Here is a 27,865-nt window from a genome sequence, read left to right as displayed (position 1 = left end):
TGGATGGATGGATGGATGGATGGATGGATGGATGGATGGATGGATGGCCAGGGTGCTCTCTGGCAGGGTAATCTCACCAGGGTCCGCACAGTGATTGGACTAATACCCAAGTGAGCACTAGAAATGGTCATAGTTTTCGGTTCCATCTGCTGTAGGTGAGTCTTACAGCCTCTCTCTGCCTTTATAGTGGCAGGGAAACACGCTCAGGCCTTTGGGAGACAGACTGGAGTCTGAAGAACCCTTGGCTGCCTGTGGGAGGTAGTAAGGGAAGGAGGTATGTTTGGAGGAAGCCAGGACAGAGGCTAACAGAAAGGCAGAGCTGCTGCATGGGAGGAGAGATGGACAGCCTGCCAGCCCACATCAGAGCTGCTCCCAGGCTGGAAGGCAGGGGAGATGGGGAGCGGCTCTTATCCACAGTCCTGCCTCCTCAGGCCCGTGGTCCTCCACAGCCAGCAGTGCTGAGTAGGCAGCTCCCGATGGCAGATCAGGCCGGTGTACTGGGTTAGGCTTGGCTCCTGCCCAAGAAAAGTCATGTTGTCTCCAAGCAGATCTAGTTCATAAATAATGAGATAGTAACAGGATTTATTTGTTCATGATTGCATTTAAATCACCAATTAGGAGCTATATACACTTTTCTTGCCAGTTTGCCAAAAACCTGTTAAAAGTTTTATTAATGTGAGGGGTAGGGGAATTGCTTCCTTCTCTACAGCAAGGCAGGTGGTACTAGGTCATCCCAAGCCATAGCCACACAAGATGCCACTCTGAGGGTTAAGAGGGCTTAGCCACCCCCAGGCCATGGATCAGTACAGTCTTTGTCTGTGGAGGTCACAGGCTCCTGTGTAGTTTTAACAAGCTCCCTGGCCCTCGTCCTCAGTGCAGTGGCACTGTATTTTCAAAACAATTTTTATTACATTTATTTACTAGTGAGTGTGTCTGTGTGTGTTCGTGCGCGTGTGCACGTGTGTATAACTTTTGTGAATCAGCTCTTTCTTTTCACTGTGTAGGGTCAGGAAATTGAACACAGATTGTCAGCCTAGGCAGTAGACACCTTTACCCACTGAGCCATCTCAACAGTCGGACACTGAATTTTCAGAAGCAGCCAGAACATCCTGGGCAAATGGTTGTTTTCCAGTCAGTCTGGAATCTGCCTAAACTGGGCCCTGGAAAAGAACAGCTGGCTTAGGCCCAAACAATGCCTGGGAGCATGCTCCCACCCCTCACGGCTGTCTGGGTGGCCACACTTGCCCAAACCCAGCATTTTTCCTTCTGGAAAAAAAAAGGTGGAGTTGGGTGCCAAGTGGAAAGCTCCAGTGTCTGTAGTAGGTTCTGAGAGGCCCAAGGAAGCAGGCGAGGCAAGGTATGGGCCCTGGGTCTGACCTTGGGATCCTGCTTCTGACATAGGTGGCTGTTGTTCTTGCTACACTCTTAGTACATACCCCAGATCAGACTCCTACACAGTCCTCCTCTTGTCCTGAGAACAAATTTGAACAGCTCCCACCTAAGACCCCTTGCCGTCCAGCCTCTCCCTGCTACCATAATAAAGTCTTTCTAAGCTTGCACAACCTCCTGTCACGGCCTGGGGGCTGTGCACATTGTATATCTGTGACTTCTACATCCTCAGGCTGCTGCACTACACTCCTCAGGCTGCTGCACTACCCTCCTCAGAATGCACGTGTGGTGAGTGCATGTATGTTGGGTTAGGACAAAGCCAGTGCCATTAGTGTATGGAAGGAGCTCCAGGGGCTGGTTCTTACCTCATCACTGCCCTTCCCTGGCACAGCAAGCATCCAGCACAGCTGTCCCCTGACCAGGATGGAGCTCCTGCAGAAACCCACACTGTCCAGTGGAACTGAGTCCATGATGGTGTTCCTGCCCTCTGCCAAGTCCCACATGCACAGTCGCAGGTCCCGGCCCTGGCTGATGAAGCAATGGGAGGGGTCTGTGAGACACTGTAAGCATATGTATGCCCACTTGGACCAGCATCCAGTCCGTAGCCCTTCAATGCTGAAAGTAGCCACGTTTCCAGAAGATGACTAGGTAAGCTTCACACCATCCAGGCTGAAGGCCTCAGTGAGGAAGGCTTCCCCCTCAGTGTTCACATCGGCATTAGTATCCAGGGCACTGAGGCCGGGATGTTCAGTAGACTAAGGATGTGGACATGGAGGCATGCACCTATGGCCAGTCTCCTGCCGCTCTGGTGCCACTAAGGCATACCTTGCACCCCTTTCCTTTCTGTAAACTGTCTTTAAGACTCAGAAGTCTCACTCAGGTCTCTTCCAAAGTGTGTCTGAGAGCTACATTCACTCTAAATGCCATGTGAGCACGCTGACAGCAGCTCTATCATCATCACCTGAGCTGGAAACGACCCAGCTGCTCTGCAACAAAAGCATGGCCAAGAATGTGTGCTGTGCCACAGAATGCCACTCGGCAAGGGACGGCACCGACTGCTGATACATGCAACAGCTGGAAGGATGCTGAGCTGTGATCTGCTAAGTGAAAGAAGCCAGATCTGAAGGTTCTACAACATGTAATTACACTCCTGTGACATTCTAGAAAAGGAAGAGCTAGAGAACCAGGAAAGAACTGACCACAGTGGGTAGCTCTGGGCTTTGTGGGAAGGCAGGCTATTTGATGTGGCCTTGGGGAAATGGACACCCGACAGTGCTGTGCCAAACCCACAGACCCACAGACAGTGTGACTGTCACTGTGCACAATGAAAACAGCCCCAGCCAGCTGAGTGAGAGCCAGGAGCCTATGAGGGATGGCACTGTGACTGGTGGATGACCGTACACTGGGCCAGGAAGCTCAAACAGAAGTGGACCCAAGGCACACAGACAAGCGTACTGAAGACAGCATGGGCAAAGACACACATAACTGTAGAAACAGAGGCCCTGAGCAGGCCTGGCTCCTTACAGGCATCGGCTCTGCCCTCTCTGGCACAGCAAATATGGGAGCCGATAATAGATATAAGGCTCCTTATCAAAGAGCTGATGAGCATATAGCACTGTGGGTCAGGGCAGAGCTTAGAGGTCAGCGTCAACAGACACATGCAGATAGAACAGACAGTTGAACATAGTGAATGACAGTACGGGCAATTTAGGGCCACCACGGACAACCAGGCTCATCGGTTTTCTAAACACAACAGCCAGGTTTCTGAAGAGACTTTATCTTAGATCTTCATACAGGGAGCTGTGGAGCATGCCTTTAGGCCCAGCACTCAGGAGGCAGAGACAGGTCAATCTCTGTGAGTTCAGGTCCAGGCTGGTCTACAACATAAGGAATTGAGGTTGACCAGAGCTACATAGTGAGACCTGTCTCAAAAGTGAATAAATAAAACCAACAAGAAACAAGCTTTCAGATTTTCAGATTAGGGAACTTCAACCTCTAGGATGCTGACAGTGGGCCCAGCAGACACCGCCCACCTGTGTGACCAAAGCCAGCCTCTCCTGCCAAGGAGCCCCAGGACTCATGTACCTCCAGCACCACAAGGTTGGCAGTCACCACAATGGGCTTCCTCCCTGAACCCAGGACTTCTGTCTTGTCCTGAATCTAGGGGCATTCTACCCTACAGAGCACTTGAGAAGTACTGAGATCATGAGAAACGGGGACCAGAAAACCGATCCCAGACCCCACATGCAGCTGCTAGCATTTTCTTCCTGTCTGTGGCCTTGGATACTTTTGTCAACAAGGTTGAATCTACAGATGAAGAACAGAAGGCAGGCTTTGCCTGCATCCCACATCAGCAACACATTCCACAGAGACTGTGGATCTAAACAAAGCAACAGTGAGCTCCAGAGGCAAGGGTGCCCATCCATGGCTTAGCATAGGCCTCTCTGACCACATGGTGAAGGCCTGGTCAACGTGACTCCATGAAGACACCCCTAGGAGAGTGAAAATACACACCAGCCTATTGCAGAGATTGTCTGTGATAGGAGAATACTGGCACTATCTGAAATATGAAAAGGACTTCACATGTCAATAAGAAAAATACAATCAGTTCAATAGAAAAACGGGCAGAAACCAGGAGTATCCCAAAGTCACAGCGATCCTCCTGTCTGGCTTCCAGAACACTAAGACCACTGGGATGCATTAAATACCTGCTAGTCTTCTAGGTTTTTTTCTCCTAACTTAAAGTTTAGAGAAACTCATAAAATAAATGTTCTCTTTTTTAAGACAACACAGCAAGACAGTATAGCAGTCCTGGCTGCCACTGACTCCGCAGTGGGCGGTGCTACAGTGCTCCCCTTGTCTGGGCAGTGGTTACTCAGGTGCCACAAGGGTCTGCATACTCCTGAACAGGCCTGTAAATACGTGGTTTCACAATGACAAAGGTAAAGAAATACTAGCTGGGGCAGCTCTTGTGGCCCAGGTGTGACCAGTGCTGGGAGTCCTCCAGCTTTGCTGGATATGAAAGCCCAATCCCCTTCCAGGGCCTCTTAAAGAAACCTGGATCCACACACAGCTGAGGCCAGGCAGCTTTAGTGGGCTGTGGTCTCCAGTGCAGTGCAAATCCACCTGGGCATTCCATACCCGAAGCCCCCACCACAGGCCTCCTGACCCTCAGCGGGGTCTGTGGAGGGGCTGCAGCTGCACCACCCTGGCTGGGAGATAAGGTGCTTATAAGTGTCCACCCCAGGCTACCCTTTTCACCTTTCATGCCAGTCGGCTTGGCCTGCTTTATCCAGCCCTGTCCCAGCTGTTACCTCTGCCCACTTCTAAGCCATAGAGTCCAGAGCCTTTCCCTCAGCTGCCTGCTGGGCTGGTATCAGCTATGTCAGATGGCACCTCCCAGACCTGTCTCAGAGCACCAAAGGGCCCCAGGGAAGAGGATAATTTCACTTGACAAGTCAGAGTTGTCTGCTTCCCGAAAGCTGGAGCTGGCCAGATCCACCCCCACCCCCACCCCACTTATTCAGTTTGCCACCCTGCTCTACAGAGTTCCTGGCATAAATCCCCTGGGACCTCCCTTGTAGTGCTGTAACCCACCTGAGGAGCTGGTGTCCCTGCGGCAGTGTTTTCAGCCAGATGACACCCTGGCCCCCATGGCCGTTTAGAGTGGCAACTATTCTCCTTGTTTGTAGGCTCCAGGTGTGCACTAGGCCATTCCGAGATCTGTTGGAGAAGAGTCAGGCATAGGCAGGTCAGGGGTTGGAGCAGTCTTGAACACTCCAGGCCAACAGTACGCACAGCCAGTGGATGAAGATACTTCAGTAGGAAAAGACTTCTCTGTGCCTCCCTTCCAGAAAAGGTGGCCAGAAGGGCCAGGGGATGGGGGCACTTTGTCAGAACTCAGTGTTGTGGGACAAAGAGACATGATTCTCTGCCCCTGCAAGTAGTTCAGAAGGCAGTGTGTCAGTCAGGTTCTAAAAGTGAGGTAAACAGACTCCTTGCACGGTGTCCTCCACCAGCATCTTAGACAGCACTGTGCTCCATGCAGCCCAGGCTGGACCTCTCCCTGGGCTTGAGGCGGGACAGCTGTTACTCACCCTGAGAAAAGGAGTGGGTTCTCTGCAGCTTGGGATGGTGGGCAGAAATGCAGTGTGTTCACAGCTGACTGCGTGCCTCGTAGGACAAATCTGGGACCAGGCGGTGGTGGGAACAGAGCTGCCATGTGGGTGAATGCAGTCCTGGGGTACAAGGGCAGACATGTGAGGCACAGGGAGCTCTGCATACCTATAGCAGGCAGCTGGGAAGGGACATTTAAAAAGCTGGTGGCTCAGAACCCAACTTTGCCCCTTCTGGAAAAGGATTCTGTTCTCCATAGTGCAGATAGACTCTGTGGCTAAAGAATAGCCAGGTTTTGGCATGGCCACAGGACTGCTGTAAGTGCAGGCCAGCTTACCCCAGCTGCCAGCTGTCACTGTCCTAATGAGCATCTTCTCCCCACCTTGTAGCTCCGACTTATCTATCGGCTCTGGTATCACCAAGGTCCAAGCCTGTCCCTTTTGGCACACACAGCCTGGGTATGGTGTACAGTCCTTGCTGCCTCTCTGGTAGAGTATTTGCCTAGCAAGCTTAAGGCCCTGGGCTCCACTCCCAGCACAACTGAAAAGGAGCCTTTGCTTGGCCAAACTTGATCAGGCTCCTAGGCATTCTTGTAGGCCCATGTGAATACTTTTAACAAAAACCCCAAGTCAGTTTAACATCACCCTCATATCTATCATCTGCATGCTTTCTGAATGATGGAGGCCCTCAGCCTTTACTGTCCACCAAAAGTGACATTTGCTCCCCTGGTCCACCATCAGCCTGAATCCCCACAGCCACTTCTCCTCTTTCCTCTTTCCATGCTCTTCCCTAACTGTTTGCTTGCTATGAGCCCTACTTGTCACACTTGTCAGAGTTAGACCTAATCTCTCTCACAGGAACCCACTGTCTTGGTCCTTGTCCCTGGGATGGTCCACAAGGCAGGTACTCAGACTGTCTCCTCCCACAGTGACCCTGCAGGCTCACAGTACTCATACTGACACAAATTGGCCTCAGTCCTTTCCCAAGCAGGCTTTACTCTTGTGCCTCCCTCAGAAGCCCTCCCCTCTGGAGTCACTGTTCTTTCCTCCCTAAAGTACAGTAATGATGTGCTTGGATGACAAATCCCACCCCTGCCCCATGGCTACTGTGAGGAGTCTGGACTGCACTGCCCTGCCTGGCACCCAGCAGCTCAGCAGACATGCTTGCAAATGAGAGCTATGTGGAGTGCTGAGAACGCTACAAACAACCCCACTGGATCACAGCCTGAACTGCCAAATCTTCTAATTATAGTCACTCTGCATAGCATACTTTTATTTTTTGAGAAACTGAGGCAGGAATCTGGAGTGAGCTGCCCCAGATTCCTGGGAATGGGCCTGAAATGTTCTCAAGACATGTGTCACCAAGGAGCAGAACAGCCAGGAAGGAGCAGGACCAAGTCATTTGGCCACACCCACAGAGCTGCTGCCCCAGCAGACGGACCACTCCTCAAATCACAGGACTTGTATTTAAGATCTGCTAGGGTCTACCTTGCAAAAGAGAACTTTCCAGTGCCCTAGACCACACATTCAACCTCTGCAGATCACCCTTCTCACACCAGCCCAGTCCCACAGTTGGTTACTCTTCACAAGCCATGAGCTGGATGAAGGTACAGGGAAAGGTCAGAGGGAGACAACAGCACGAGCCTGTAGCAGCTTGTTGTAGGAGCCTTTCCACTGGGTAAGGGCAAATCCTACCCTACTTTTGTGCAGCCCATATAGCAGGGAGAGGCAGCTCTGCTCAACTTGGGTGGCAGTTGCAGCCATTAAAAGAACACGGCAAGGAAAAGAACCGAGCAAAGGAGCTGCTAGGCAGGATTCTACTGCAGTGGAGACTGGGCTTCAAGTCTGGGGGGAATGTGGGAAGAGAGACTACAGAGCCTTCCGTCCTGGGCAGCCTCCCCAGGCAATCCCATCAGGCTCATCATCTGCCAGTGTGCTTCCGCCAGTGCCAGATCCATATATCCTATGCCCTCACCTGTTCTCTGTTAGGAGAGGTGAAGGTACGGGCTCTGAGCCACACCACAGTGAAAGTAGGCACACAACAGCCAGAATCAGGCTCCCAGGAGGCCACCAGGCCCTATGGAGGGTAGACCAGAAGGATGGGGGTATGGTCAGGGCTGTGCTAGGCCAGTGAGGTCTGTACCCATGCCAGAGGCATGAGATGAAACATGTATGTAGTCCTACTGACCTGATGCAGGTCCCACCAGGTCAAGCCTTTCCTGGGCTAACTCCACCCTTGGAGTCTGTCTCCCTCAAGGGCTTTCAAAGAAAACAAGGTTAAAGGAATGCATGAACAAACTGCCAAATCCACTCTCTTGGTTTTTTGTTTGTTTGTTTTTTGGGTGGGTGGGGTCGGCAGGGAAGGAGCTTTAGCTAAATAAAACTCATCAATTGCTAAAAGCTAAGTAACTCTTCAAAAATGTGAGGGTCCCTTTGGCTAGAGGAGAGACAAGACCTCACACTGTCGTTCACAGACACATGCCCCAGATCACCGATACTGGAAGAACTGCCCGAAACAGGTGCCCCAAAGGGCAGGGTCAGAGGGCAGCTGTTGGTCCTCCAAAGCCTGGCTGTGCTCATGCCAGATACAGGTCTCCAGGCCCTAGCTCCACCACGTCAAGAACTTGATGTCTTACAGCATGATCTCCCAGAAGGAACGCTCCAAGGCCAGTATAGGGGCATCTTGCCACAAGGGTCCTGGCCACGAACTCTGACAGGCTACCTTTGTAGGCACATGGTACAATCCAGATACCACACATACTGTAGCCATGTGTATATATACAGACACCTAGATGCTCACACTTACACATGCAAACATAAACACCCACACACAGAGATGCACCCCCTTCACATGCATTCCATATGCAGGGGCATACAGACCCTCAGGTACACACTAAAGCACATGTATTCACTTGTATTCACATGCACATTCATGCACATGTGTGTAAGAGTTCTCACACCAGGACCTGGCCAGTGCCAGCTGAAGCTCAGCCCACACTTGCCACCTGCCTGCGGCATGGTGGGAGTTTCCAGAACCTTACAGCAGAAGGCTCATTGGGAAGTGATGAAATCCAGGTCTCCTCTATTGTCTCCCCAGAAATGCAGGGAACAAACCCGTCACGTCACACTGTTACAACAGCTGAAAAGCTCAGGCCAAAATGATGCATCAACAATTAAGGGCTCCATCATTTCAGGCAATTAAAATAAACGCTTTATTTGAAAACTAATTAATTCTACCTACATATTTTTCCTATGACAATATCCTATGATTACTTGATTTATGACATCTAATTATTCTTTATTAATCTAATTGAGAATAATTGTATTATCCTATCTCTCCTGGCCCCTGGCCACTGGCCGCCCTTGGTGGAGGTTGCAGCCCCTGTGCTTGGCCCATGTACAGTGCTGCTGCATGGCTCTAACCCAACCTCTTCCTCTACAAGTAGGAAGACAAACCATCAGAAAAAAATCCAGAATACATTTTGGTTCTTCAAGATGTCCAAGGGAGACAGTTTATTTAAAAATTTTACAGGAGAGAAAACCTGGTGATTTGGAAAATGGACGACTTTTCCAATAAATGCTACAAAATGCCCTGAAAGTGCTGAAGGCCCTTGGCCCCCATACAGTAGATGATAACATCGTCCCCCTGGGCAAACCACAGCAGCCTTTGTCTAGAGGCCTCAGCATTATCCTCAAGGAAAGACTCCCTCTCTGACTCTACTGCACTACTAGTTTTATGTCAACTTTACACACGCTAGTATCATCCAGGAAGAGGGAACCCCAATGGAGAAAATGCCTACATCAGATTGGCCTGCAGGCAAGTATGTGGAGGGCATTTTCTTGATTACTGATTGAATGTAGGAAGACCCATCCCACTGGCAGTGGTACTATGCCTGTGCAGGTGGTCCTGGGTTGCATAAAAAAGCAAGCTAGGCAAGCCATGTAGTTATAAGCCAGTAAGCAGTGTTCCTCCATGGTCTCTCAAGTTCCTGCCTCCAAGTTTCTGCCTTTGCTTGAGTTCCTGCCCTGAATTCCCTCAATGCCAGTCTGTGATCAGGACAAGCAAGCCAAATAAATTCTTTCCTCCCCTAGTTGCTTTTGGACATGGCATTGTATCACAGCACTAGAAAACAAACTGGGATAGAAGGGATATACCCCAAATCAGACCTGAAAAAGATCCGATGTGGTAAAAGGTTGAGAGGACCTAGGTCTCCATGGTACTCCTTTAAGTTTACTAGTCACAAAAGGGAAGTGTGCTTCACAATGGACGTCTAGCTGTCATTACCTTCCCCAAATGATGGACGCCGGTGCCACCAATGCTAAACAACAGGGAGAGCTTATCTACTGGTGATATGCGGTAAGACACCATGGCACCATCCCATGAATCCATGCTGACAATGTTCAAACATGAACCTGGCCATGAGGAAACAGACACATCCAGACATGGGACACTGTACAAGACAGTGTAGTTTAGGCTGTGAGAATGGACAAGGTCAAGAGAAACTATAGAAGCAAACAGCAGCAACTCTTGTATCTTAAAGTAGACTGAAGAGATGTCAAAACCAGCTAGGCAGCTAGGCAGAGGCAGGAGGATCTCTGAGTTTGAGGCAGCGTGGTCTACAGTGAGTTCTAGGATGGGAGTGTGTAGTGATGGCTACACAGAGGAACCCTGTCTCACCCCCCTCCTAGAGACAGACATACATACAGACATGTAAACATATAGACACACACACACACAGAGACAGAGAGAGGAAGAGAGAGAGAAAGACAGATGGACAGATGAGGAGAGGGAGATCAAAACCCAATGCAACAGTAAACCTCAGCAAGGCTGCATACAGCTAAGATGACATGATTATTTATTTTTATATAAAAATTAAGTTTTGCATGAACATTTGATATTGCAGAATATAGGGAATCTTCAATGTTTGGGGGGCTAAAGGATAACTTGATTTTTATCACTGTCAATTCTGAGGGCACAGCTTTATGTTAATTTATAATAAATGGCAGAAGTATGTTTAAGGTTATTTTAAAAATTGTTGGAAATTCTCTCCCAATTCCAAGCTAAATTTTATTAAACAAATTAAACAAGACTCAAATCAGCAACTGAAACAATAAGTTTTAAAATTATGCAAATATAATCCATATATAATACACTAATTTGATACTTACCTGGATCAGGAATAGTGATAGGAAAAAATTAAATTTCTTTTTCTTTTTTCTAGCCTTCTGTAGGGAGATTGAGAAGAAATGACAAGAACCTGGATGGATGTACAAGTTTCTCCTCGGGGCTGGAGACATGGCTCAGCGGTTAAGAACACTGACTGCTTCTCATCGAGTTCAATTCCCAGCAACCACATGGTGGCTCACAACCATCTGTAATGGAATATGATGCCCTCTCCTGGTGTGTCTGAAGACAGTGACAGCGTGCTCATATACATAAAATAAATCTTAAAAAAGTTTCTCCTTGCCATTTCAATGAGCACAAATGGCCTTATTATTCTATATGTATGAATGTTTTGTCTATGTACCACACGTATGCCTGGTGTTCACAGAGGTCAGAAGGAAGTGTCAGATGTCCTGGAACTGGAGTTATCTATGGTTGTGAGCAGCCCTGTGAGTTCTGGAAACCAAGCCAAGGTCCTCCGGAAGAGTGTCAATGCTCTCACCCTCTAGTCATCCCTCCAGCCCTCACTAATAATCTTTAAAAACCTTAAAAAAACATTAAAAAATCTTAAAAACCTAACATTAGCCAGGTGTGATGGCACACACCTTTAATCCCAGAAGAGGTCTGAGTGCATGAGCTCAAGGCCAGCCTCATCTACATAGTGAGTTCCAGGACAGCCAGGGCTGTGTAGAGAGACCCTGGGTCAAATAAACAAAGCAACAGTGGGGCTGGAGCTGGGTTCACCAACTTAGAGCACTGGTTGCTTTTCTAGAGGCTCCAGAGTTCAGTTCCCAGCAGCTACACAGTGGCTCACTAGCAGCTCTAACTCTAATTTAGGGGATCTGACGCCCTCTTCTGGCTTCTGTGGGCACTGCATGCATGTGGTACACAGACATACTTTCAGACAGAATACCCACGCAGATACACTAAAATTTAAAAATCTATAATCTTTTTTTTTTTTTTTGGTTTGGTTTTTTGAGACAGGGTTTCTCTGTGGAGCCCTGGCTGTCCTGGAACTCACTTTGTAGACCAGGCTGGCCTGGAACTCAGAAATCTACCTGCCTCTGCCTCCCAAGTGCTGGGATTAAGGGCGTGCGCCACCACCGCCCGGCAAAAATCTATAACCTTAAGGAAACAAAAAGTAAAAAAACATGACATTGGCAGGCTGAGAAGATGGTTCCTGGGTAAGAGCTCCTGCAACAGAAGTACAAAGACCTGAGTTCAGATTTCCAGCACCCAGACCTAATTGCACATTTAAACCCCAGTGCTGTGGGGAGCAGACACAGTCACTGAGGCATGCTGGCTGACAGCTTAGATCAAGGGAATAAGATGGAGCAGGCTAGAACGGGATGCCCAGAATCCTGCTCTAGCGTCCATCTGCATATGTGCAGGAACTATGGAGTTGTAAGGCTTTATTTGAAGTAAGAAAAAGACTGACTCTGAAAAAAACCTTTAAAAATAGATGAGTTTAATAAACCTAAAAACATCAGGCGACACTTGGGCACAGTCTGAGGAGGCTGAAAACAGTGACCAGAAGAGTCAAAGATGGTAGAGCAAACGCCACACCCAGGCCAGGAGCAGCATTACCAGGAGGCACCAGAAGACCCGCTCAACGCCTCACTGGGTGCTCAGTCCTAGCAAGTGCCCCAGCAGGAGGGATATGCCCTTTCAAAGGCAGCATGGCAGTCCAAGTGAGAAACCTGGACCAAGTGTCACTCGATCAAACCCAACAAATCTGAGCACTGCAAGACTGTGGGAAAGTAGCTTCGAGTTAGATCCCTGCAGTATCCAGATCTAAAGTCTACAGAGGAAAAGGCTGCACAGGTACTAGAGTTCTGAAGGACCCTGCAGCGGTGTGACCAGGATCCAAGACTCTGCTGTGATATAACATTCACACTGGGGCAGCATCATTAACCCAATCATCCAAAGGTGGACAGAGAGGGGAGCACCCACCAGCCCTCCCATCAGAGAGCAGCTGTCAGCAAGGGGGAGCGGGGCTCTGGGAGCTGAGGAAGGAATGGAGAGAGAGTGCAGAGTCCAGCAATCAGACAAGTGAGTTTTTATATGCCGTATCTCTACCCCCACACCTACTCTTTGTTTATACAATATCCGATGTCAAGTTAGCAGGCAACGTGGTCCTGCTGTGCTTGTCTATGTGACTTATTTTTTCTTAGCTTTCTCTTCCCCTTTTCTTTTGTGTCTTTTAAAAACCACAGATGGGACTGGTCTGCTGGTCTGCAGGGTCTCTATGGCTCAGCCTCCTGACACAGGGCAACTCTGTGTTACCTAAGAATCAGTACCTTTACCTCTTATTCTCAGGCCCTAAAACACTTACACCTTCCTACACCTTCCTACAGTTGTTCCTAGTTACAATTCCCATCTACATTCCTCAGCCAAGCAGTCATCACGAGACTTCCTTCCTTCCTCCCCCTTCCTCCCTTCCTCCCTTTCTCCCTCCCTCCCCCCCTCCCTCCTTCCCTTCTTTCCTTCCTTCAACAGGGACAGTGTCTCTCTACATAACCCTGGCTGTCCTATAACTGTATCTGCCTCTGAAGTGCAGACATGTTAGTATATACACACATTGTAATGGACATATCAATACACACAGAGGTTTTACTGACATATTAATACACACAGGTTCAGCCGGGCAGTGCTGGCGCACGCCTTTAATCCCAGCACTTGGGAGGCATAGGCAGGCAGATTTCTGAGTTTGAGGCCAGCCTGGTCTACAGAGTGAGTTCCAGGACAGCCAGGGCTACACAGAGAAACCCTGTCTCAAAAAAAAAAAAAATATATATATATATATAGGTTCCACTCACACATATGTGGTACATTAGTACATATACAGAGGTTTTACACAAACACACACACACAAACACACACGATAACTGACATATTAGTACATACACACAGGTTCCACTCACACATACATGGTAACTGATATATTAGTACATATACATAGGTTTTACACACACACACACACACACGAGTAAGTGACATACTAGTACATACACACAGGTTCCGCTCACACACATATGGTAAGTAACATTAATATATACATATAGGAGAGGAAAGAGGGGAGAGGACAGAGGAGAGAGAGAGAGGAGGGAGGGGAGGGATCCCTTTTATACATTGGTTGTTAACAGGTTTGCAGCTTGCTCAGTGGATCTGATGCAAACCTGTTTCAACAGATTTCTCTGTGAAGTCTACACTATGATGGAACTGGCTCTGGAGACCAGGCTGATCTTGAACTCTGACCTTCTACCTGTCTTTGTCTACCAAGTGCTGGGATTAAACTTGAGAGCAATCACTACCCAGTGAATTTCATATTCTTTTTCTCTTACAGAAACAAAAAGAAAAAAATTAAGCAAAATACAAAAGTACACACAAACAAAACAACAAAAACACACAGAGCCTGCTTTGCGTTGGCCAAGCATTTCCAGAGCGTGAGCCATCCATACCCAGTGCCACTCCACTGGAGAAAATTCACCTTCCCTACCCAGCCGGTGCCAACTGCAAGCAGTTGCTTGGCTTGTGCCACTTTCCCTTCTTGGCACTGGGACTCGGGTCTGCTCTGACTGTGCAGGTCTTGTCTGTGCTGTCATGGTTTCTAAGATCATAGTGGACATCAGCCCTGGTGTGTCTGTAAAGAGCTGTGTCCTGGGAGTCCACCTGCACTTGTGTCTCTTTCCACCTCCTCTTCTGCACAGATCCCTGAGCTCTGAGGGCAGGGCTCTTACGAAGACATCCCATTTAAGGTTAAGTGCTTCAAAGTCTCTCGCTCTCCGCATATTGCCTAGTTGTGAGTCTGTGTTAATTATCTACTGCAAGAAGGCGCCTCTCTGCTGAGGGCTCAGTGAGTGTCACTATTCTACTATCTGACAAATTCCAAACCTGGTCAAAGAGGGAAAGATCACTTCACAGCGATGAAAGGAATAATTCATCAGAACATTATAGGCTGCGTGTGACAACACAGGTCTTTAGTCCCAAGACTAAGGAGGCAGAGGCTGGAGGATCTCAAATGAGTTCAAGGCCAGCCTAGTCTACAGATGTCATTCCAGGATAGCCAGAGCTACGAGAGACCCTGTCACAGAAGGAAAAAAAAAAAAAAACGGAAATTACAATTTCAAACATATACTCATCGAACAGAGGTGAACCGAATTTATACAATAAATATATATTTAATATAAATATAACACAGTAAGGTAATGGATTAACATCAGCACAGTAACTTCAACACCATACTCTATACAGTACATAATTCACCCCAACAACAACAAAAAGGAGAGGAAAGGAAAGAAAGAGAGAAAGAAAGAAAGGAAGAAAGAAAGAAAGAAAGAAAGAAAGAAAGAAGGAAAGAAAGGAAGGAAGAAAGAACTCAGAAATAAAGTTCAAATGGACTTAAGCAGACATCTACATAACATTCCATCCAAACACCACAGACTACACACATCCTTTTCAGCAGCCCATGGAACTTCCTCTAAAACAGACCATCTAAAATATATCAAGTCTCAACAATACAGACAAACTGAAACAACATCTTATATCTGACCACAATGAAATAAAGCTAGAAATCATACGAGAAATCAGAGAAAATCTGCAAACTCTGGGGACTGAAGCACACACTGCTGAACGGCCACTGATCACTGAGGCAGTAAGAAGGAAGTTTATGAGTCCTGAAATGAATGGAAATGAAAATGTAACACAAGGTAACCGTGAGAGCAGTCCTACCAGAGCATGCTGCAACTGTGCCTACACACACACACACACACACACACACACACACACACACACACACATCAGAGACCGCCAATAAATAACTTAATGGTGTATCTCAGGGCCTTGGAAAACAAGAACAAACCAAACCCAGAAGCCACAGACAGAAATAATCAAGGCCAGGGTAAAGTAAATGAAATGGAAACAAGACAACAAACCCAAGACAAGAGTCAACGATACAGCCAACTCTTTGAAAAGGTAAACAAAAGCAGCAAGCCCTTAGCTAAACTAATCAAAGACAGGGACAGGAGACCCTTTACCACCCAAACCAACAAACACAGAGATGAAAGGGAGATAGCACAGCTGATGCCAATCAGGAAAATCATAAAGGGGAAACATTAAAACTTACATTTCACGCCGGGCAGTGGTGGCGCACGCCTTTAATCCCAGCACTTGGGAGGCAGAGGCAGGTGGATTTCTGAGTTCGAAGCCAGCCTGGTCTACAGAGTGAGTTCCAGGACAGCCAAAACTACACAGAGAAACCCTGTCTCAAAAAAGCGAAAAAAAAAAAAAACTTACATTTCACTACATTTCCGAGCAAAGTTAAACCAAGAGAAGGTAAATAATTGAAATATATAACAAACAGGAAGTCTCTTGAAAAACAAAGTCATGAAAACAACAAAATGATCATTTAGCCAGGTATGGTGGCACATGCCTTCAATGTCAGCACTCAAGAGGCAGAAGCAGATATATCTCTGTGAACTCAAGATCAGCCTGGTCTACATAGTGAGTTCCAGGACAGTCAGGGTTGCACAGGGAAACCCTGTCTTGGAAAACCATTAAAAAAAATAAAAAGTCCATTCATGGTAACAGCACTTAAGACATTATGAATGGAGAGAGCACACCTCAACATAATAAACATACATAATAAACAAAGCCAACATCATGTTATAATGAAGGAACAAAGTAAAGATATTTAATCTCTCCATTCCTGCTCAGGATAGTACTTGAAGTCTTAGCTAGAGCAGCAAGAGAAGAGAAGGAAATAGAGAAGATACAAATAGGAAAGAAAAAGTCAATGTATCCATATGTACAGATGGTAGATATGATCTAGACATAAAAGACCCTAACGTCCTCGCCAGAAGCCTCTCAGAACCACAGACACTTGGAATAAACACCAGCATACAAAGTCCACAGCTGTGCAAGGAGATGCTCAGGCAGCCAAGGGCTCACTCTCAACAGGGGTCAGTTCACTGCATGCGGTGGGGACCAGACTAAAGCATTTTTCATAGTTTCACAGGACTCAGTTGGTCAAGGTTTAGCCTACAGTTCCATGACAACTTGGCCTGAGTTTTATGAGAATGTGAGTCATGGAAAAACTGAAGAAAAACCAAACTAAAACATGGGGTCTATATCCTACCACAAAGATACTTCCTGGTCCATGTTTATTGCTGCTTTAGTAACAAAAGATAGGAAATGAAATCAGTCTAGACATTCACCCACTGATGAATGGTTAATAAAAATGTGGTATGTATTCAAAGGAAATTTATTTGTAAAGAAAAATGAGATTATGAAATTTTCAGGAAAATGGAGTTAGGAAATATTATATTAAGTGAAGTAACTGCCTCAGAAAGACAAACAGCACATGTTGTCTCTTATAGAGACCTTAGCTTCTAGTGTTTGCATATGTGGATTTATGTGGGAGTGAGTATCTGTAGAGACCAGGAGACTAGACGGAAGCCCTTGAGAGGGAAAGGCTCTAAGGAAGGAGGGCAGTGAAACTCATGTGGCTATGGAAGTGGAAGGGATGTACTTTAAGGAGGGAAGGGGGCAGGAAGATGAGGGGGAGGGGTAGAAGGGGGGTCATGCACACTAACGACAGATGAGACAGCCATAAGGAGACTCGATAGCTGACAAAGCAAAATTTTAAATCTAGAGATGGCTCAGAATGGGCCTGGTGTCACAAGACTTTAAGCCCAACACTCGGGAGGCAGAGGCAGGTAGATCTCTGTGTAGATCAAGGCCAGCCTGGTCTACGAGTCCAGTTCCAGGATAGCCAGGGCTACACAGAGAAACCTTGTCTCAAAAAAAAAGCCCCCAAACCAAAAAAGCCAACCAAACAAAAAAAGAGATGGCTCAACAGAGTACGGGCCCTTACTGCCAAGAGACATCCAAGTTCAGTTCCTGAGATCCACATGATGGAGAATCAGAGAGCACGGGCACGTCACAACGTCCACACAAGACAAGTAAGAAACTGAAGACCAAAAAAAAAAAAAAAAAAAAAAAGGCACTCTACATTGGTGGGTAGAGCTGCTCCCAGAAGCCATAAGTTATTAAATGCCAGGGGTGAGCTATCTCCATACAAGCTGTTAGTCAGGGAAGCCCTCTAGGTCCTCAAAACAACACAGGCAGTTGTCATTTGATTGCTTACCTACCAGAACTATATGGTATCTCAGCCACTGTTTTATTGCTGTGAAGAGACACCATAACCAAGCAACTTTTATAAAAGAAATCCTTTAATCAGGAGCATGATTACAGTTTTAGAGGTTTAGTCCATTATCATTATGGCAGGGAATATGGTGGCACGCAGGCAGACATGATGCAGGAGAAGTAGCTGAGAATTATATATCCTGATCTATAGACAAAGACTGAGATTGGGACTAGCCTGGGCTTTAGCAACCTCAAAACCCACCCCTCAGTGATATACTTCCTCTAACAAATCCACACCTCCTAATCTTCTAATCCTTTCAAAGAGTTCCACTCCCTGGTGACTATTCAATTACATGAGCCTATGAAGGCCATTCTTTTTGTTTGTTTGTTTTTGTTGTTCTGTTTTGTTTTTTAAGACAGGGATTCTAAATGTAGCTCTGGCTGTTCTGGAACTCTTCCTGTAGACCAGACTGAACTTGAACTCACAGAGATGCACTTGTCTCTGCCACATGAATCCTATGACTAAGGGCATGTGCCACCATGTCTGGTTCTGGCAGTCATTCTGATTCAAACTATGACAGACGGTAAGGCCCTGTGGTGGTTCAATAAGAATGGCCCCCACAGACTCATGTTTGAATGCTTGGCCCATAGGGAGTTGCACTATTAGAAGGTGTGGCCTTGTTGAAGAAAGTGTGCCACTGTGGGGATGGGCTTTGACGTCTCCTATGCTCAAGCTATGCCCAGTGTGATACACAGTATCCTGCTTCCTACGATCAAGATGTAGAACTCTCAGCTCCTTCTCTAGCACCATGTCTGCCTACAGGCTGCCATGGCAATAATGGACTAAACCTCTGAATCTTTAAGCCAGCCCCAATTAAATGTTTTCCTTTATAAGAGTTGCCATTGTCATGGTGTGAAGCGAAATGTTAAGGATTCTCTGGAAAGTCAGCTGTGCTGGATGGTGTTTACTGGGGCAGACACATGAAGGAACTTTTTGTTAAAGTGGACACAGGTGAAAGGTTAAGGCAAACTCATGAAGAAAGATTTAGCTGAAGCAGACACAGGAGAAAGGATGTTCTGCTAAAGCAAGCATGTGAAAGGACATGACGACGGATTCTTTGCTAACAACACACATGTATTGGTCCGCCTTACATTGAATAGCTGACTCCACAGACAAAAACACACCAAAAAACTTCTGATGGTGTGCTGTAGTTTCTTGTCACTTCCGAGGACTTGGGCTGGTTGGCAGAGTGATGTCAGCTAAGACAGGAAGTGATGTTTGAAGGGCATATAAAAAGGACTTGATGGACAGTGATGGAGGCTGAGCTTGGCTTGGCTATAGAGCTAGCTGTGAACCCTTCTTGGTCTCTCGTCTTTGATGACCTTCGATTTGCTGAGAGAGGCACAGCCAGGAACTACTCCTGGCATCCCTCCTGGTCACTCCTGCTGACTAAGCAGGGGCTGAGGCCTGGCTGTCTCTGCTAGGTCGTGCCATTGCTGCTGATTCCTGTTTGCTATCCCGACACTACCAAAGTGGAATGCTGGAACATCCATAAAGAGTCTGCAAACGGACGGGGCTGCTGCCGACCTGTGAACTGCCAACTTCCAGACAGCACAAAGAACCTTTCTAAACAGATCCATTTCCCCGTAACCTTTCTTCTCCACTACCTCTGCTGGGTAGTAGGCTATAAGGGAGGTTAAAGTGTTTAAGAACCATCATTAAAAGTAGGATTTGAAAAACTTAAAATTGCAATGGTATCTCTTCACAGCAATGGAAACCCTTAGACAGACTCTACTGCTGAAAACACCATATACCCTAGTTCCAGGACATGAAAGAATCAAATTGGAACTGAGAGGGAAGATTCCTCCCAACAGTATCCCTCACAGTGCTGAAGAGTGTTACTACAGCTGCTAGGAGAGAAGTGTCATCCACAGCCTTACTCAGAGTGGACCCCACTAGACAAGATGTGCTCTAGCACGCCATGTAAACAGCTGCTCTCTACAGAACTGAGGTATGTCCCGCAGGAGGAAACTCATGTCTGGTACTGTCTGGTTAAAAGCCTGTGGCCAGGGAAACCGCAGGCCTGGTGGGCAAGCTACACCTACTGTTCCACTAACTGGACATGATGTGCCTATCACATTGCCTTCTGAATCACTATGTACAGAGTAGTGCTGCTGTGAGCTTTGGTCCCAGAAGGTCCTCTCGCAGGGCCCATCATAACTGGTCAAAGTGATGAGACTGATGTTCGGACCTACACAGTGCATCTCAGCCCCCCAAGGTGCAAGGAACTCCCCCAGAGAGGGCAGAAAAAAAAAAAGACAAGAGCCAAAGGATGAGGTAGAGTGCCATCGTGGAGTGCTATCTCATGGATATGACACAGCCAGAGCACTCTGGAACTCACAGCAGCCGTGACTTGCACAAGACTGGGCCCATTAACATCTTGTCACAAAACAGACAAGGAGCTCATGAGGTTCACCTCTCGGTGAAGCAGTTTATAATCACTGGGGGAGGGAAGAGAGCTTTTTGTCAGTTGAAACGCCACTAGTAAGGTACCATGATCCCATAAAGGTACCATGATCCCATAAATAATGTTTCATCCATGGCCAGACACACACAGACACACAGACATGAAAGCAGGAGAGCGAGGTGGAAAGAGGAAAGTGACCAGTGGGGGGAGGGGCACAAGAGGGAGTGAAGGGGAGAGAACCTATTTAAAATACATTTGGACATGCATGAGAATATCATAATGAAGCCTATTACTATGCATATCCTAATAAAAAGATTAAATATGTACCTGTTAACAAAAACACATAGCCATAAAAATAGAATACCTAGCTAGGCATGGTGGAGCTCTACGAATTTGAGGCCAGCCAGGACTACACAGTGAGTTTCAGGACAGCCAGAGCTATGCATAGAGACTTAGAAACAAACAAACAAAAATCAGACTACCCGAGCCTATCAAAATAATAAAAAAGATGGCCTTAGAGAGGTGGCTCTAGGGAAGAGTACCTGTCGCTCCTGTAGAGACCCAGGCTTGATTCCCAGCACCCAACACGGCAGCTCACAACCATCTGATGGCACCACATGGTACACAGACATGTAAGGAAGCAAAATATCCATGCACATTATAAAAATAAAAAGCAAACAAACAGAAGGTAGGAAAAAAAGAGAGAAACAAAACCTGAGGGAGGAAAAAATAAAAAAAAAAAACCAGATTTAAATAAGGCCAATTATATGTTGTTATAATAAACATTGTCTTATCAATTACTATAATAAACACTTAGCATGTTAACATTTTTCCTTTTTGAGAAAGAATCTTGTTATGTCTCTCAGGTTGGCCTCCAATTCATAATCCTCCTGCCAAACTTTTCCCTAAAAAGGCCCAGTTAGGAGCCAGTGACACTGCTCATCTAGGAACTCCCACCAACACAGAGCACCTCCATTTGGTCCCCTGAACTCACATGATAGGCCAAGCTAAGCATCCCTCTGACATATATACCACACACACACTGTGATATATGTACATACACAAAATAAATGTAATAAAAATATTAAAAAATTCTATTGCAAGCACATGGGAAAGCTGAGTCAGCTTCTCCATCCACCTGACAAGGTCCACACACCAAGTTCCATCCAACAGCTCAAGTGCATGTGGAACGTCACCAAGACAGTCATCATCCTCGCTCCCAGAATAAAGCTTAACAGATTTCAAACTGGAGCACCACACTCACACAACTCTCTCCTATACAACTTCATTTGGAATCAGCAACTGAGTGTATCTATAGGTACAATGTGACATTCCAACCCACGCACACATGGTGCCATGATCAGATCAGAGTATGTAGGACAGACATCAGCCTAGTTTTCATTTCTTCATACTGGACAACATTCAAAGTCCTTTCTACTAGCTATTTTGAGGTGGACTATTGTCAGCCAGTGACCCCGCTGTGCTATACTCAGCCACAAGACCACTCGCTGAGCACCACCTCTTCAGCCCTGCTGATGGAGCAGCACCTCTTCACCCCTGCTGAGCACCACCTCTTCACCCCTGCTGACTGAGTACCACCTCTTCACCCCTGCTGAGCTACTAATGTCCAATCAGTTCCCAGCACTCACACAGTGGCTCACAAACATCTGTAACTCCAGTTTCAGGGGATCCAATGCCTCAGATGTGCTGGCCTTCTAAGGGTTCTACATAAATGTGGTGCATAGATAAACACGCAGGCAAAATACCCATACACATGAAATAATAACTTTTTTAAAACCAACAAAAATTTTATAGAGTTCACATGCACTAAAAGGCTTGGTCTTCAGGGCACTGTTACTGCATAGTATAGGACGCTTTAGGAGGTAAGACCTAGTGGAGGACCCTTAAGTCACTGTGGTGCATGCCCTTAAGCAGGACAGTCAGACCCCAGCCTCTGCCTTTCTGTTCTGCTTCTTGGCCATGAGGTAGCCAGTGTCCTTTGTTGGGTATCCTTCATCACTGCCATCAGGTACCTATGAAGCCCAAAGCAATGGTGTCTGAACTAGGGCTAGCACTTCCTAGACTTGTGAGCTAATAAATCTTTTCTTTTATAAATTAATTTTCTTGGGTATTTACTATGTTAAAGCAAAACTGACTAATGCGTGATAGGAGACATGGTACTTCTTTTTATTCTCTGTATAGGGATGTCCAATTTCCCCAGTCCATCTACTGAAGAGATTGTCATTTCTCCAGTGCACTCTCATGCTTCCATTAACACTCAGCTGGCTAGGGACTTCAGATACAGCTCAGTTGGTGGCGCCTGCTGCAGGAGCCTGCGGACCTGAGTCTGAGCCAGGCATGGGGGTTCGCACTCACAATACCAGTGCTGGGGAAACAGAGACACGCAGATCCCTAGGACTCACTGGCCAACCATCCTGGCTTACTCAGCAAGTTGCAGGGTAGTAAGAAACCCAACTCAAAAAACAATGTAGAGGCTGGAAAGATGGCTCAGTGGTAAAGAGTGCTTACTGCTCCATCTGAAGACTGAAGCTTACATTCTAGTACCTTCGCTGGGGTGGCTCACAAAGACCTGTAACTCTAGCACCAAAAGATCCAATGCTCACCTTCCGACCTTGGAAACTTGTACATACTCATATACACAAATAAATAAAGTAAAAAAAAAAAAAACCTTTTGGCAGGCTTGCCTTGCTAACATTTTCATAAGCACATTCAGTAGTGCTGCATTCGGTGGTTTGTCATGAATATTGGTCTCACACAATGAACTCGGAAGAATTCCCTTCCTTTAACTTTATGGAAGATTTAAGACTGTTCTTGCTCGTTTGTTTAGGTTTTCTATTCACGTTTCATTTTTGTAAAGTACTCTGCATCTAGAGTTTACCATTTTCTGCTGTGTTAGCATATAGCTATTCACATTACTTTTGGTATCAGTTATAATGTCTCTTTTTTTCTCATTGATTTAATCTTTCTGGGCTTTTTTTCTTAGCACCCATCATGCCCCCTGTAAAACCAAACTTTCTTTCTATGATGTTTTTTGCACTGTGTTTGTTGAAGTTCATTTATCTCTACAAGATCTTTATTCTTTCCTCTTACTAATTTGGGACTTGTTAGTTCTTTCTGTATTGTTATGAGACAGGGTCTTGCTATGTACCCCTTGCTGGCTGGAACTTGCTATGTAGATCAGGCTGACCTTGAATCTAGAGATCCACCTGCCTCTGCTTCCCAAGCACCTGGCTGATTAGTTCTTTTAAGGATATATTGATTGACTGATTGTACATGTGTGTATGTGTAGACATACATGCACATGTGTGGCACAGTTCACATGTCAGGGCAGAGGTCAGCATTTGTTTGCATCTTCTATCCCTTATATCCCGGTGAGACAAGGTCTCTCTTGTTCCTGTTGCTTTGATAAGTACTCCAGAAAGCAGCCCTATAGTTTTCTAAGCCGTTTTCCTATCTCCACCTCCAATCTCACCATAGGCACGCTGGTGTTGCAAACCCACCACCGCACCTGTGTTTCTTGGTTTTGTTACTGTGTTTTTAACATGGGTTCTGGGGCTTGCTCTTGGGTCGGTAGCTGAGCCACCATCCCTTGATTAGTTCCTACTTTCCTAGTTCCTGAGCCACAAACTGTCATGCAATGCTTATTTGAAACCTTTCTGCCTTGTGGATGTTGGCATTTGTGGTGGCAAACATCTTAAAACTCCTTTTGCTCTGCCCCACATCTTTTTTGAATACTGTATTTTTTTTTCTGAGACAAGGATTTCTCTGTGTTGTCCTGGCTGTTCTGGAACTCATTCTGTAGACCCCAAGCTCACAGAGAACTCACAGATATCTGCCTGGCTCTGCCTCACAAGTGCTGGGATTTAAGATGTGAGCCACCACTGCCTGGCAGTATATTGTATTTCTATTTTCACATCTCTCAAGAAATTTTCAATATTCCTCTTTTAATTTCTTCATGAACCCACTAGTTGTTCGGGGGCATACTGTCTAATTTTCACTTACTTCTATAATTTCCACAGCTCCTCTTGTTGGTTTCTAGTTTTGTGATTAGAAGAGATAATTTTGATTTTTAAAAATTCAACGAGATTGTTTTGTAGCCTGCTGCATGGTTTACACTGGTGAGGTGCCTAAGCTAAGGGTAGAATGCACTCTGCAGCTGCCAGAGGGGATGCTCTGTATGTACCAGGCTATTTGGTCAATTCTATAGTCTAATTCTGGTGTGACATTGTTTGTGCCTGGGTAATCTGTCTCCTGGGAAGCTGACATCCTAGCTATTACTGGATCTCTCCCTTTAGACATGGTCACATTTGCTTTATGTATTTGAGCAACGCTGTACTGGATACATGCATTATCAATAGATGAACTGAAACTTTTTATCATAATGATCTTCATTTTCTTAAAGGCTTTTCTTTCTATCTGCGTTTAGTATCTTTTTCTAGACCTTCACTTTCAAAGTACGACTTTACACAAGAAACAAATAGAAAGACTACCTCTTACAACTTTAAAGGGGGTTCCTTTTCCCTGAAGAGAGAGACTTTTTTCTGTAGATGGAAGGTACTCTGTCAGTCTGGCATACTGCTAGCTTAAATTTCAAGTGGACACAGTAGTGCAGGTCCTTCAGCTGTGATGTTCATTGGTGATATACTTGGTTGTGTCAATGCTCTAGCTTGTGGGTGTCTGTGGTGCGGTTGTGTGGTACAACTTTGTCAGGGATAATAAAGCTGTTGCTTGGCAGACTGCTATGCCACAGACTGGTGGCTGTGTGGCAGGCTCTCCAGTGGGTGGGGCTGTCAGACTGAGTTTGTGTACTTGGGGGCACTGTGGCTTGGCAGCTAAGGAGCTGGCTCAGAGGGGCAGAGTGAGGCTGCCACCAGTTGGCTATCAAGTCATGCACAAGTGTTCACAGACATTTTAGGCTATGTCAGTTTCCACTCTGTTCCCCGGTGCCATATCAGTTTAGAAGCCAGAGTCTTGACACTTCTACTAGGTCAATAGTTTAGAAGCTGGGGCTATGGTGCTGTAGCTGATCCTGAGTGTGATGGAATAATGGCAGGTCCCCAAGAACAGAGACACAGAACATCTGCTGGTTTCTGGGGTGAGATGAACTGCATAGGTAGGTTCAGACTCTAGATGACCACAAATACTTAGGCATAGTGTGTGGGGAATATAAAAACATAAGCTCTTAACTCTATGGCATGTCAGCCCTATGAACCCCAGACCACTCTCTGAATCTCTCGGGTTCTGCAAGGGCTGTGGAAGTCTGTCTACAGAGACAATAGGGACTCTGAGGTCTCCTTGTAAGCAGAAGGTTGCCTTGGTCTGAATTAGGAGAAGCAGGATGTAGCCCTCTCCTCTCTGTGGTTTTGTGTCCCCCAAAGATGCTAGTCCTTGCAGTGAGAACACAGTCACTTCTCTACTGTCTTCTTTATAGAGAAAATGAGTAAAAGGCAACCCAGCCATCTTGCTAACACCTCTTCTAGAGGGAAATTTAAAGCAGTAAAAGATAACATTAGAAGAGAAGACAGAGGACCAGCATGATGACTCTGTAGTTAAGGGAACTAGCCACCAAACCTGAAGACTTGAGTTTCATCCCTGGGACCCATACAGTGGACAGAGAGAACTGACTACCACAGCTGTCTGTCTTCTGACTTCCTCATGTGCACCATGGCATACACAGGCCTAAATATATATACAAAAATTAAGAATCTAAGAAAAGTCTCCAAGTCAGGCATGGTAATACATGGGAGGCTGAGGCAGGAGGATCATGTAATTTGGAGGACAGCTTAGACTATAAAGTAAGTTCTAACCTACCCTGAGCTACATAGTAAGACCCTGCCTCAGAGAGCTATAGGGGAAAGAGCCATCCATAGTCTCCAAACTCCAAATCAGTAACTTAGCTTCCAATTAGAAAACCAGAAAAAGTCATAACATAAAACAAAACCCCAGGGGAAAGAAGTAATAGAAGTTGAGGAAAACATAAATGACAAAGAGCACAAGTAGGAGAGCCACAGAACTGGACGCAGAGACAAGTAAGCTGGGCAACTCCCCCGATCAACAGCGCTGAAAACAGACAGGGATAGATTAAACAGCAACCAAAAGGGTTTATGCTTCAGACAGCAGAACACTGGAAACATGACACTATAAACCTCTCTTCTACCCTGTAAAAAGTGCAGCTTAGAGAAGGGCACTTAAGAGCTGCACCCACTGAAGGGCTGGCTGCACTCTGAGCTCTGTTTTGTTTTGCAGATCTGAGGGTGAGACCCAGGGCCTGCTGCAAGCAGGGCAAACACTCTCACTGCTAACCTGCATGCTACATGTTCTGCTTAAATCCTTGCAAAAACAACATATACACAGTAATCCAGCTCACTGTGACCATCTGACACACCCTACCAAACACAGGAAGACATGACACTAGTTCTGTAAAATGTCTTCCAGAAAACCAAAACTAACAATAAATAAAAATAATGGGAATGATAGCAATGGTTAATAATAATAACAGTTCTAAATTATTTCCCTAAAACACAAACCAATCATGCCTGGTCTACATAGCAAGTTCCAGACCAGTAAAACATACCTGGTCAGACCCTATCTCAAAAAAACAAAATCAAACTAAATTACAACAACAACAAAAAGTCCTAAAAAAATTAGCAAAGAATCCATTGTTACAAAAGAATATATGCTACTATTCTATAGTTTATCCCAGGAGTGGGAAGCTAACTCAATATTTAAAAGCAAACTGCTAGCAACACAAAACACTGAAGAAAACTGCCAAACCATACTAGCTGATAGAGATCACACTTGGAAAATTCACTATTCACCCATGATTTTAAAGAAACTTTCAGAGCTGACAAGATAGCTCAACAGATAAAGGCACTTAAGCCAGGAGATCGAAGTTTGGTCCCAGAACAGATGTAAAGGAAGGAGGAGAGACCCAGCTCTATAAAGCTGACCTCTGCATGCATGCTATGACAAGTGTGTGCACACACCCACACTATGCACTCACACACACAATATTAAATTGTAAAAATATTTTCAGGAGGCATAATCATAATAGAAAATAATAAGTTTGATTTTAACTTTTGGTCTTTAAAAAAATACTATAAGGGCTGAGCACGGTGCTGCACACCTTTAATCCCAGCATTTGGGAGGCAGAGGGAGACAGATCCCTCTGAATTGGAGGTCAGTCTTTTTCTACATAGCGTATTTTAGAACAACCAGGGTTACAAAGTGAGACCGTGTCTCAAAAAACCAAACCAAACAAATAAAAATACCAAGACGGGCTGGAGAGATGGCTGGCAGTTAAGCAGCACTCCCTGATCTTCAGAGGTCCCTCGGGTCCCAGCACCTCTACTGGACAGCTTACACTGCCTGCACCTCTCACGACCGCCTTGAACCCCAGTGCCACAGAATCTAACATCCTCCTCTAGTCTTCACAGTACAAGTCACATACACACGCACACACATACACACACACACACACACACACGCATGCACATACACACACACACATGCACATACACACACACACGCACACACACATGCACATACACACACACACGCAC

At 46.1% G+C, this 27,865-nt stretch overlaps 1 protein-coding gene across 2 annotated transcripts in view; it reads right to left on the bottom strand.

Annotated features, from left to right (window-relative positions):
- Gnb1l (G protein subunit beta 1 like) overlaps nucleotides 1–27,865 on the bottom strand; it is a 63,806-nt gene that overhangs the window by 18,320 nt on the left and 17,621 nt on the right. For both annotated transcript variants that reach the window (XM_028770513.1, XM_028770512.1), the window contains exons 3-5: nucleotides 5,487–5,627; nucleotides 4,987–5,112; nucleotides 1,755–1,917 (exon numbers count right to left, since the gene is read on the bottom strand). In XM_028770513.1, coding sequence (XP_028626346.1) covers nucleotides 1,755–1,917; nucleotides 4,987–5,112; nucleotides 5,487–5,611 — 414 coding nt within the window. In that variant the 5' untranslated portion in view covers nucleotides 5,612–5,627. The remainder of the gene's footprint in view (nucleotides 1–1,754; nucleotides 1,918–4,986; nucleotides 5,113–5,486; nucleotides 5,628–27,865) is intronic.

This window comes from Grammomys surdaster, unplaced genomic scaffold, assembly GCF_004785775.1.
Source record: "Grammomys surdaster isolate TR1022 unplaced genomic scaffold, NIH_TR_1.0 202, whole genome shotgun sequence".
NCBI classification, from domain to species: Eukaryota; Metazoa; Chordata; class Mammalia; order Rodentia; family Muridae; genus Grammomys; species Grammomys surdaster.
The sequence above is the reverse complement of the archived record's forward strand: the minus strand, read 5'-3'. Positions and strand labels throughout refer to the sequence as shown.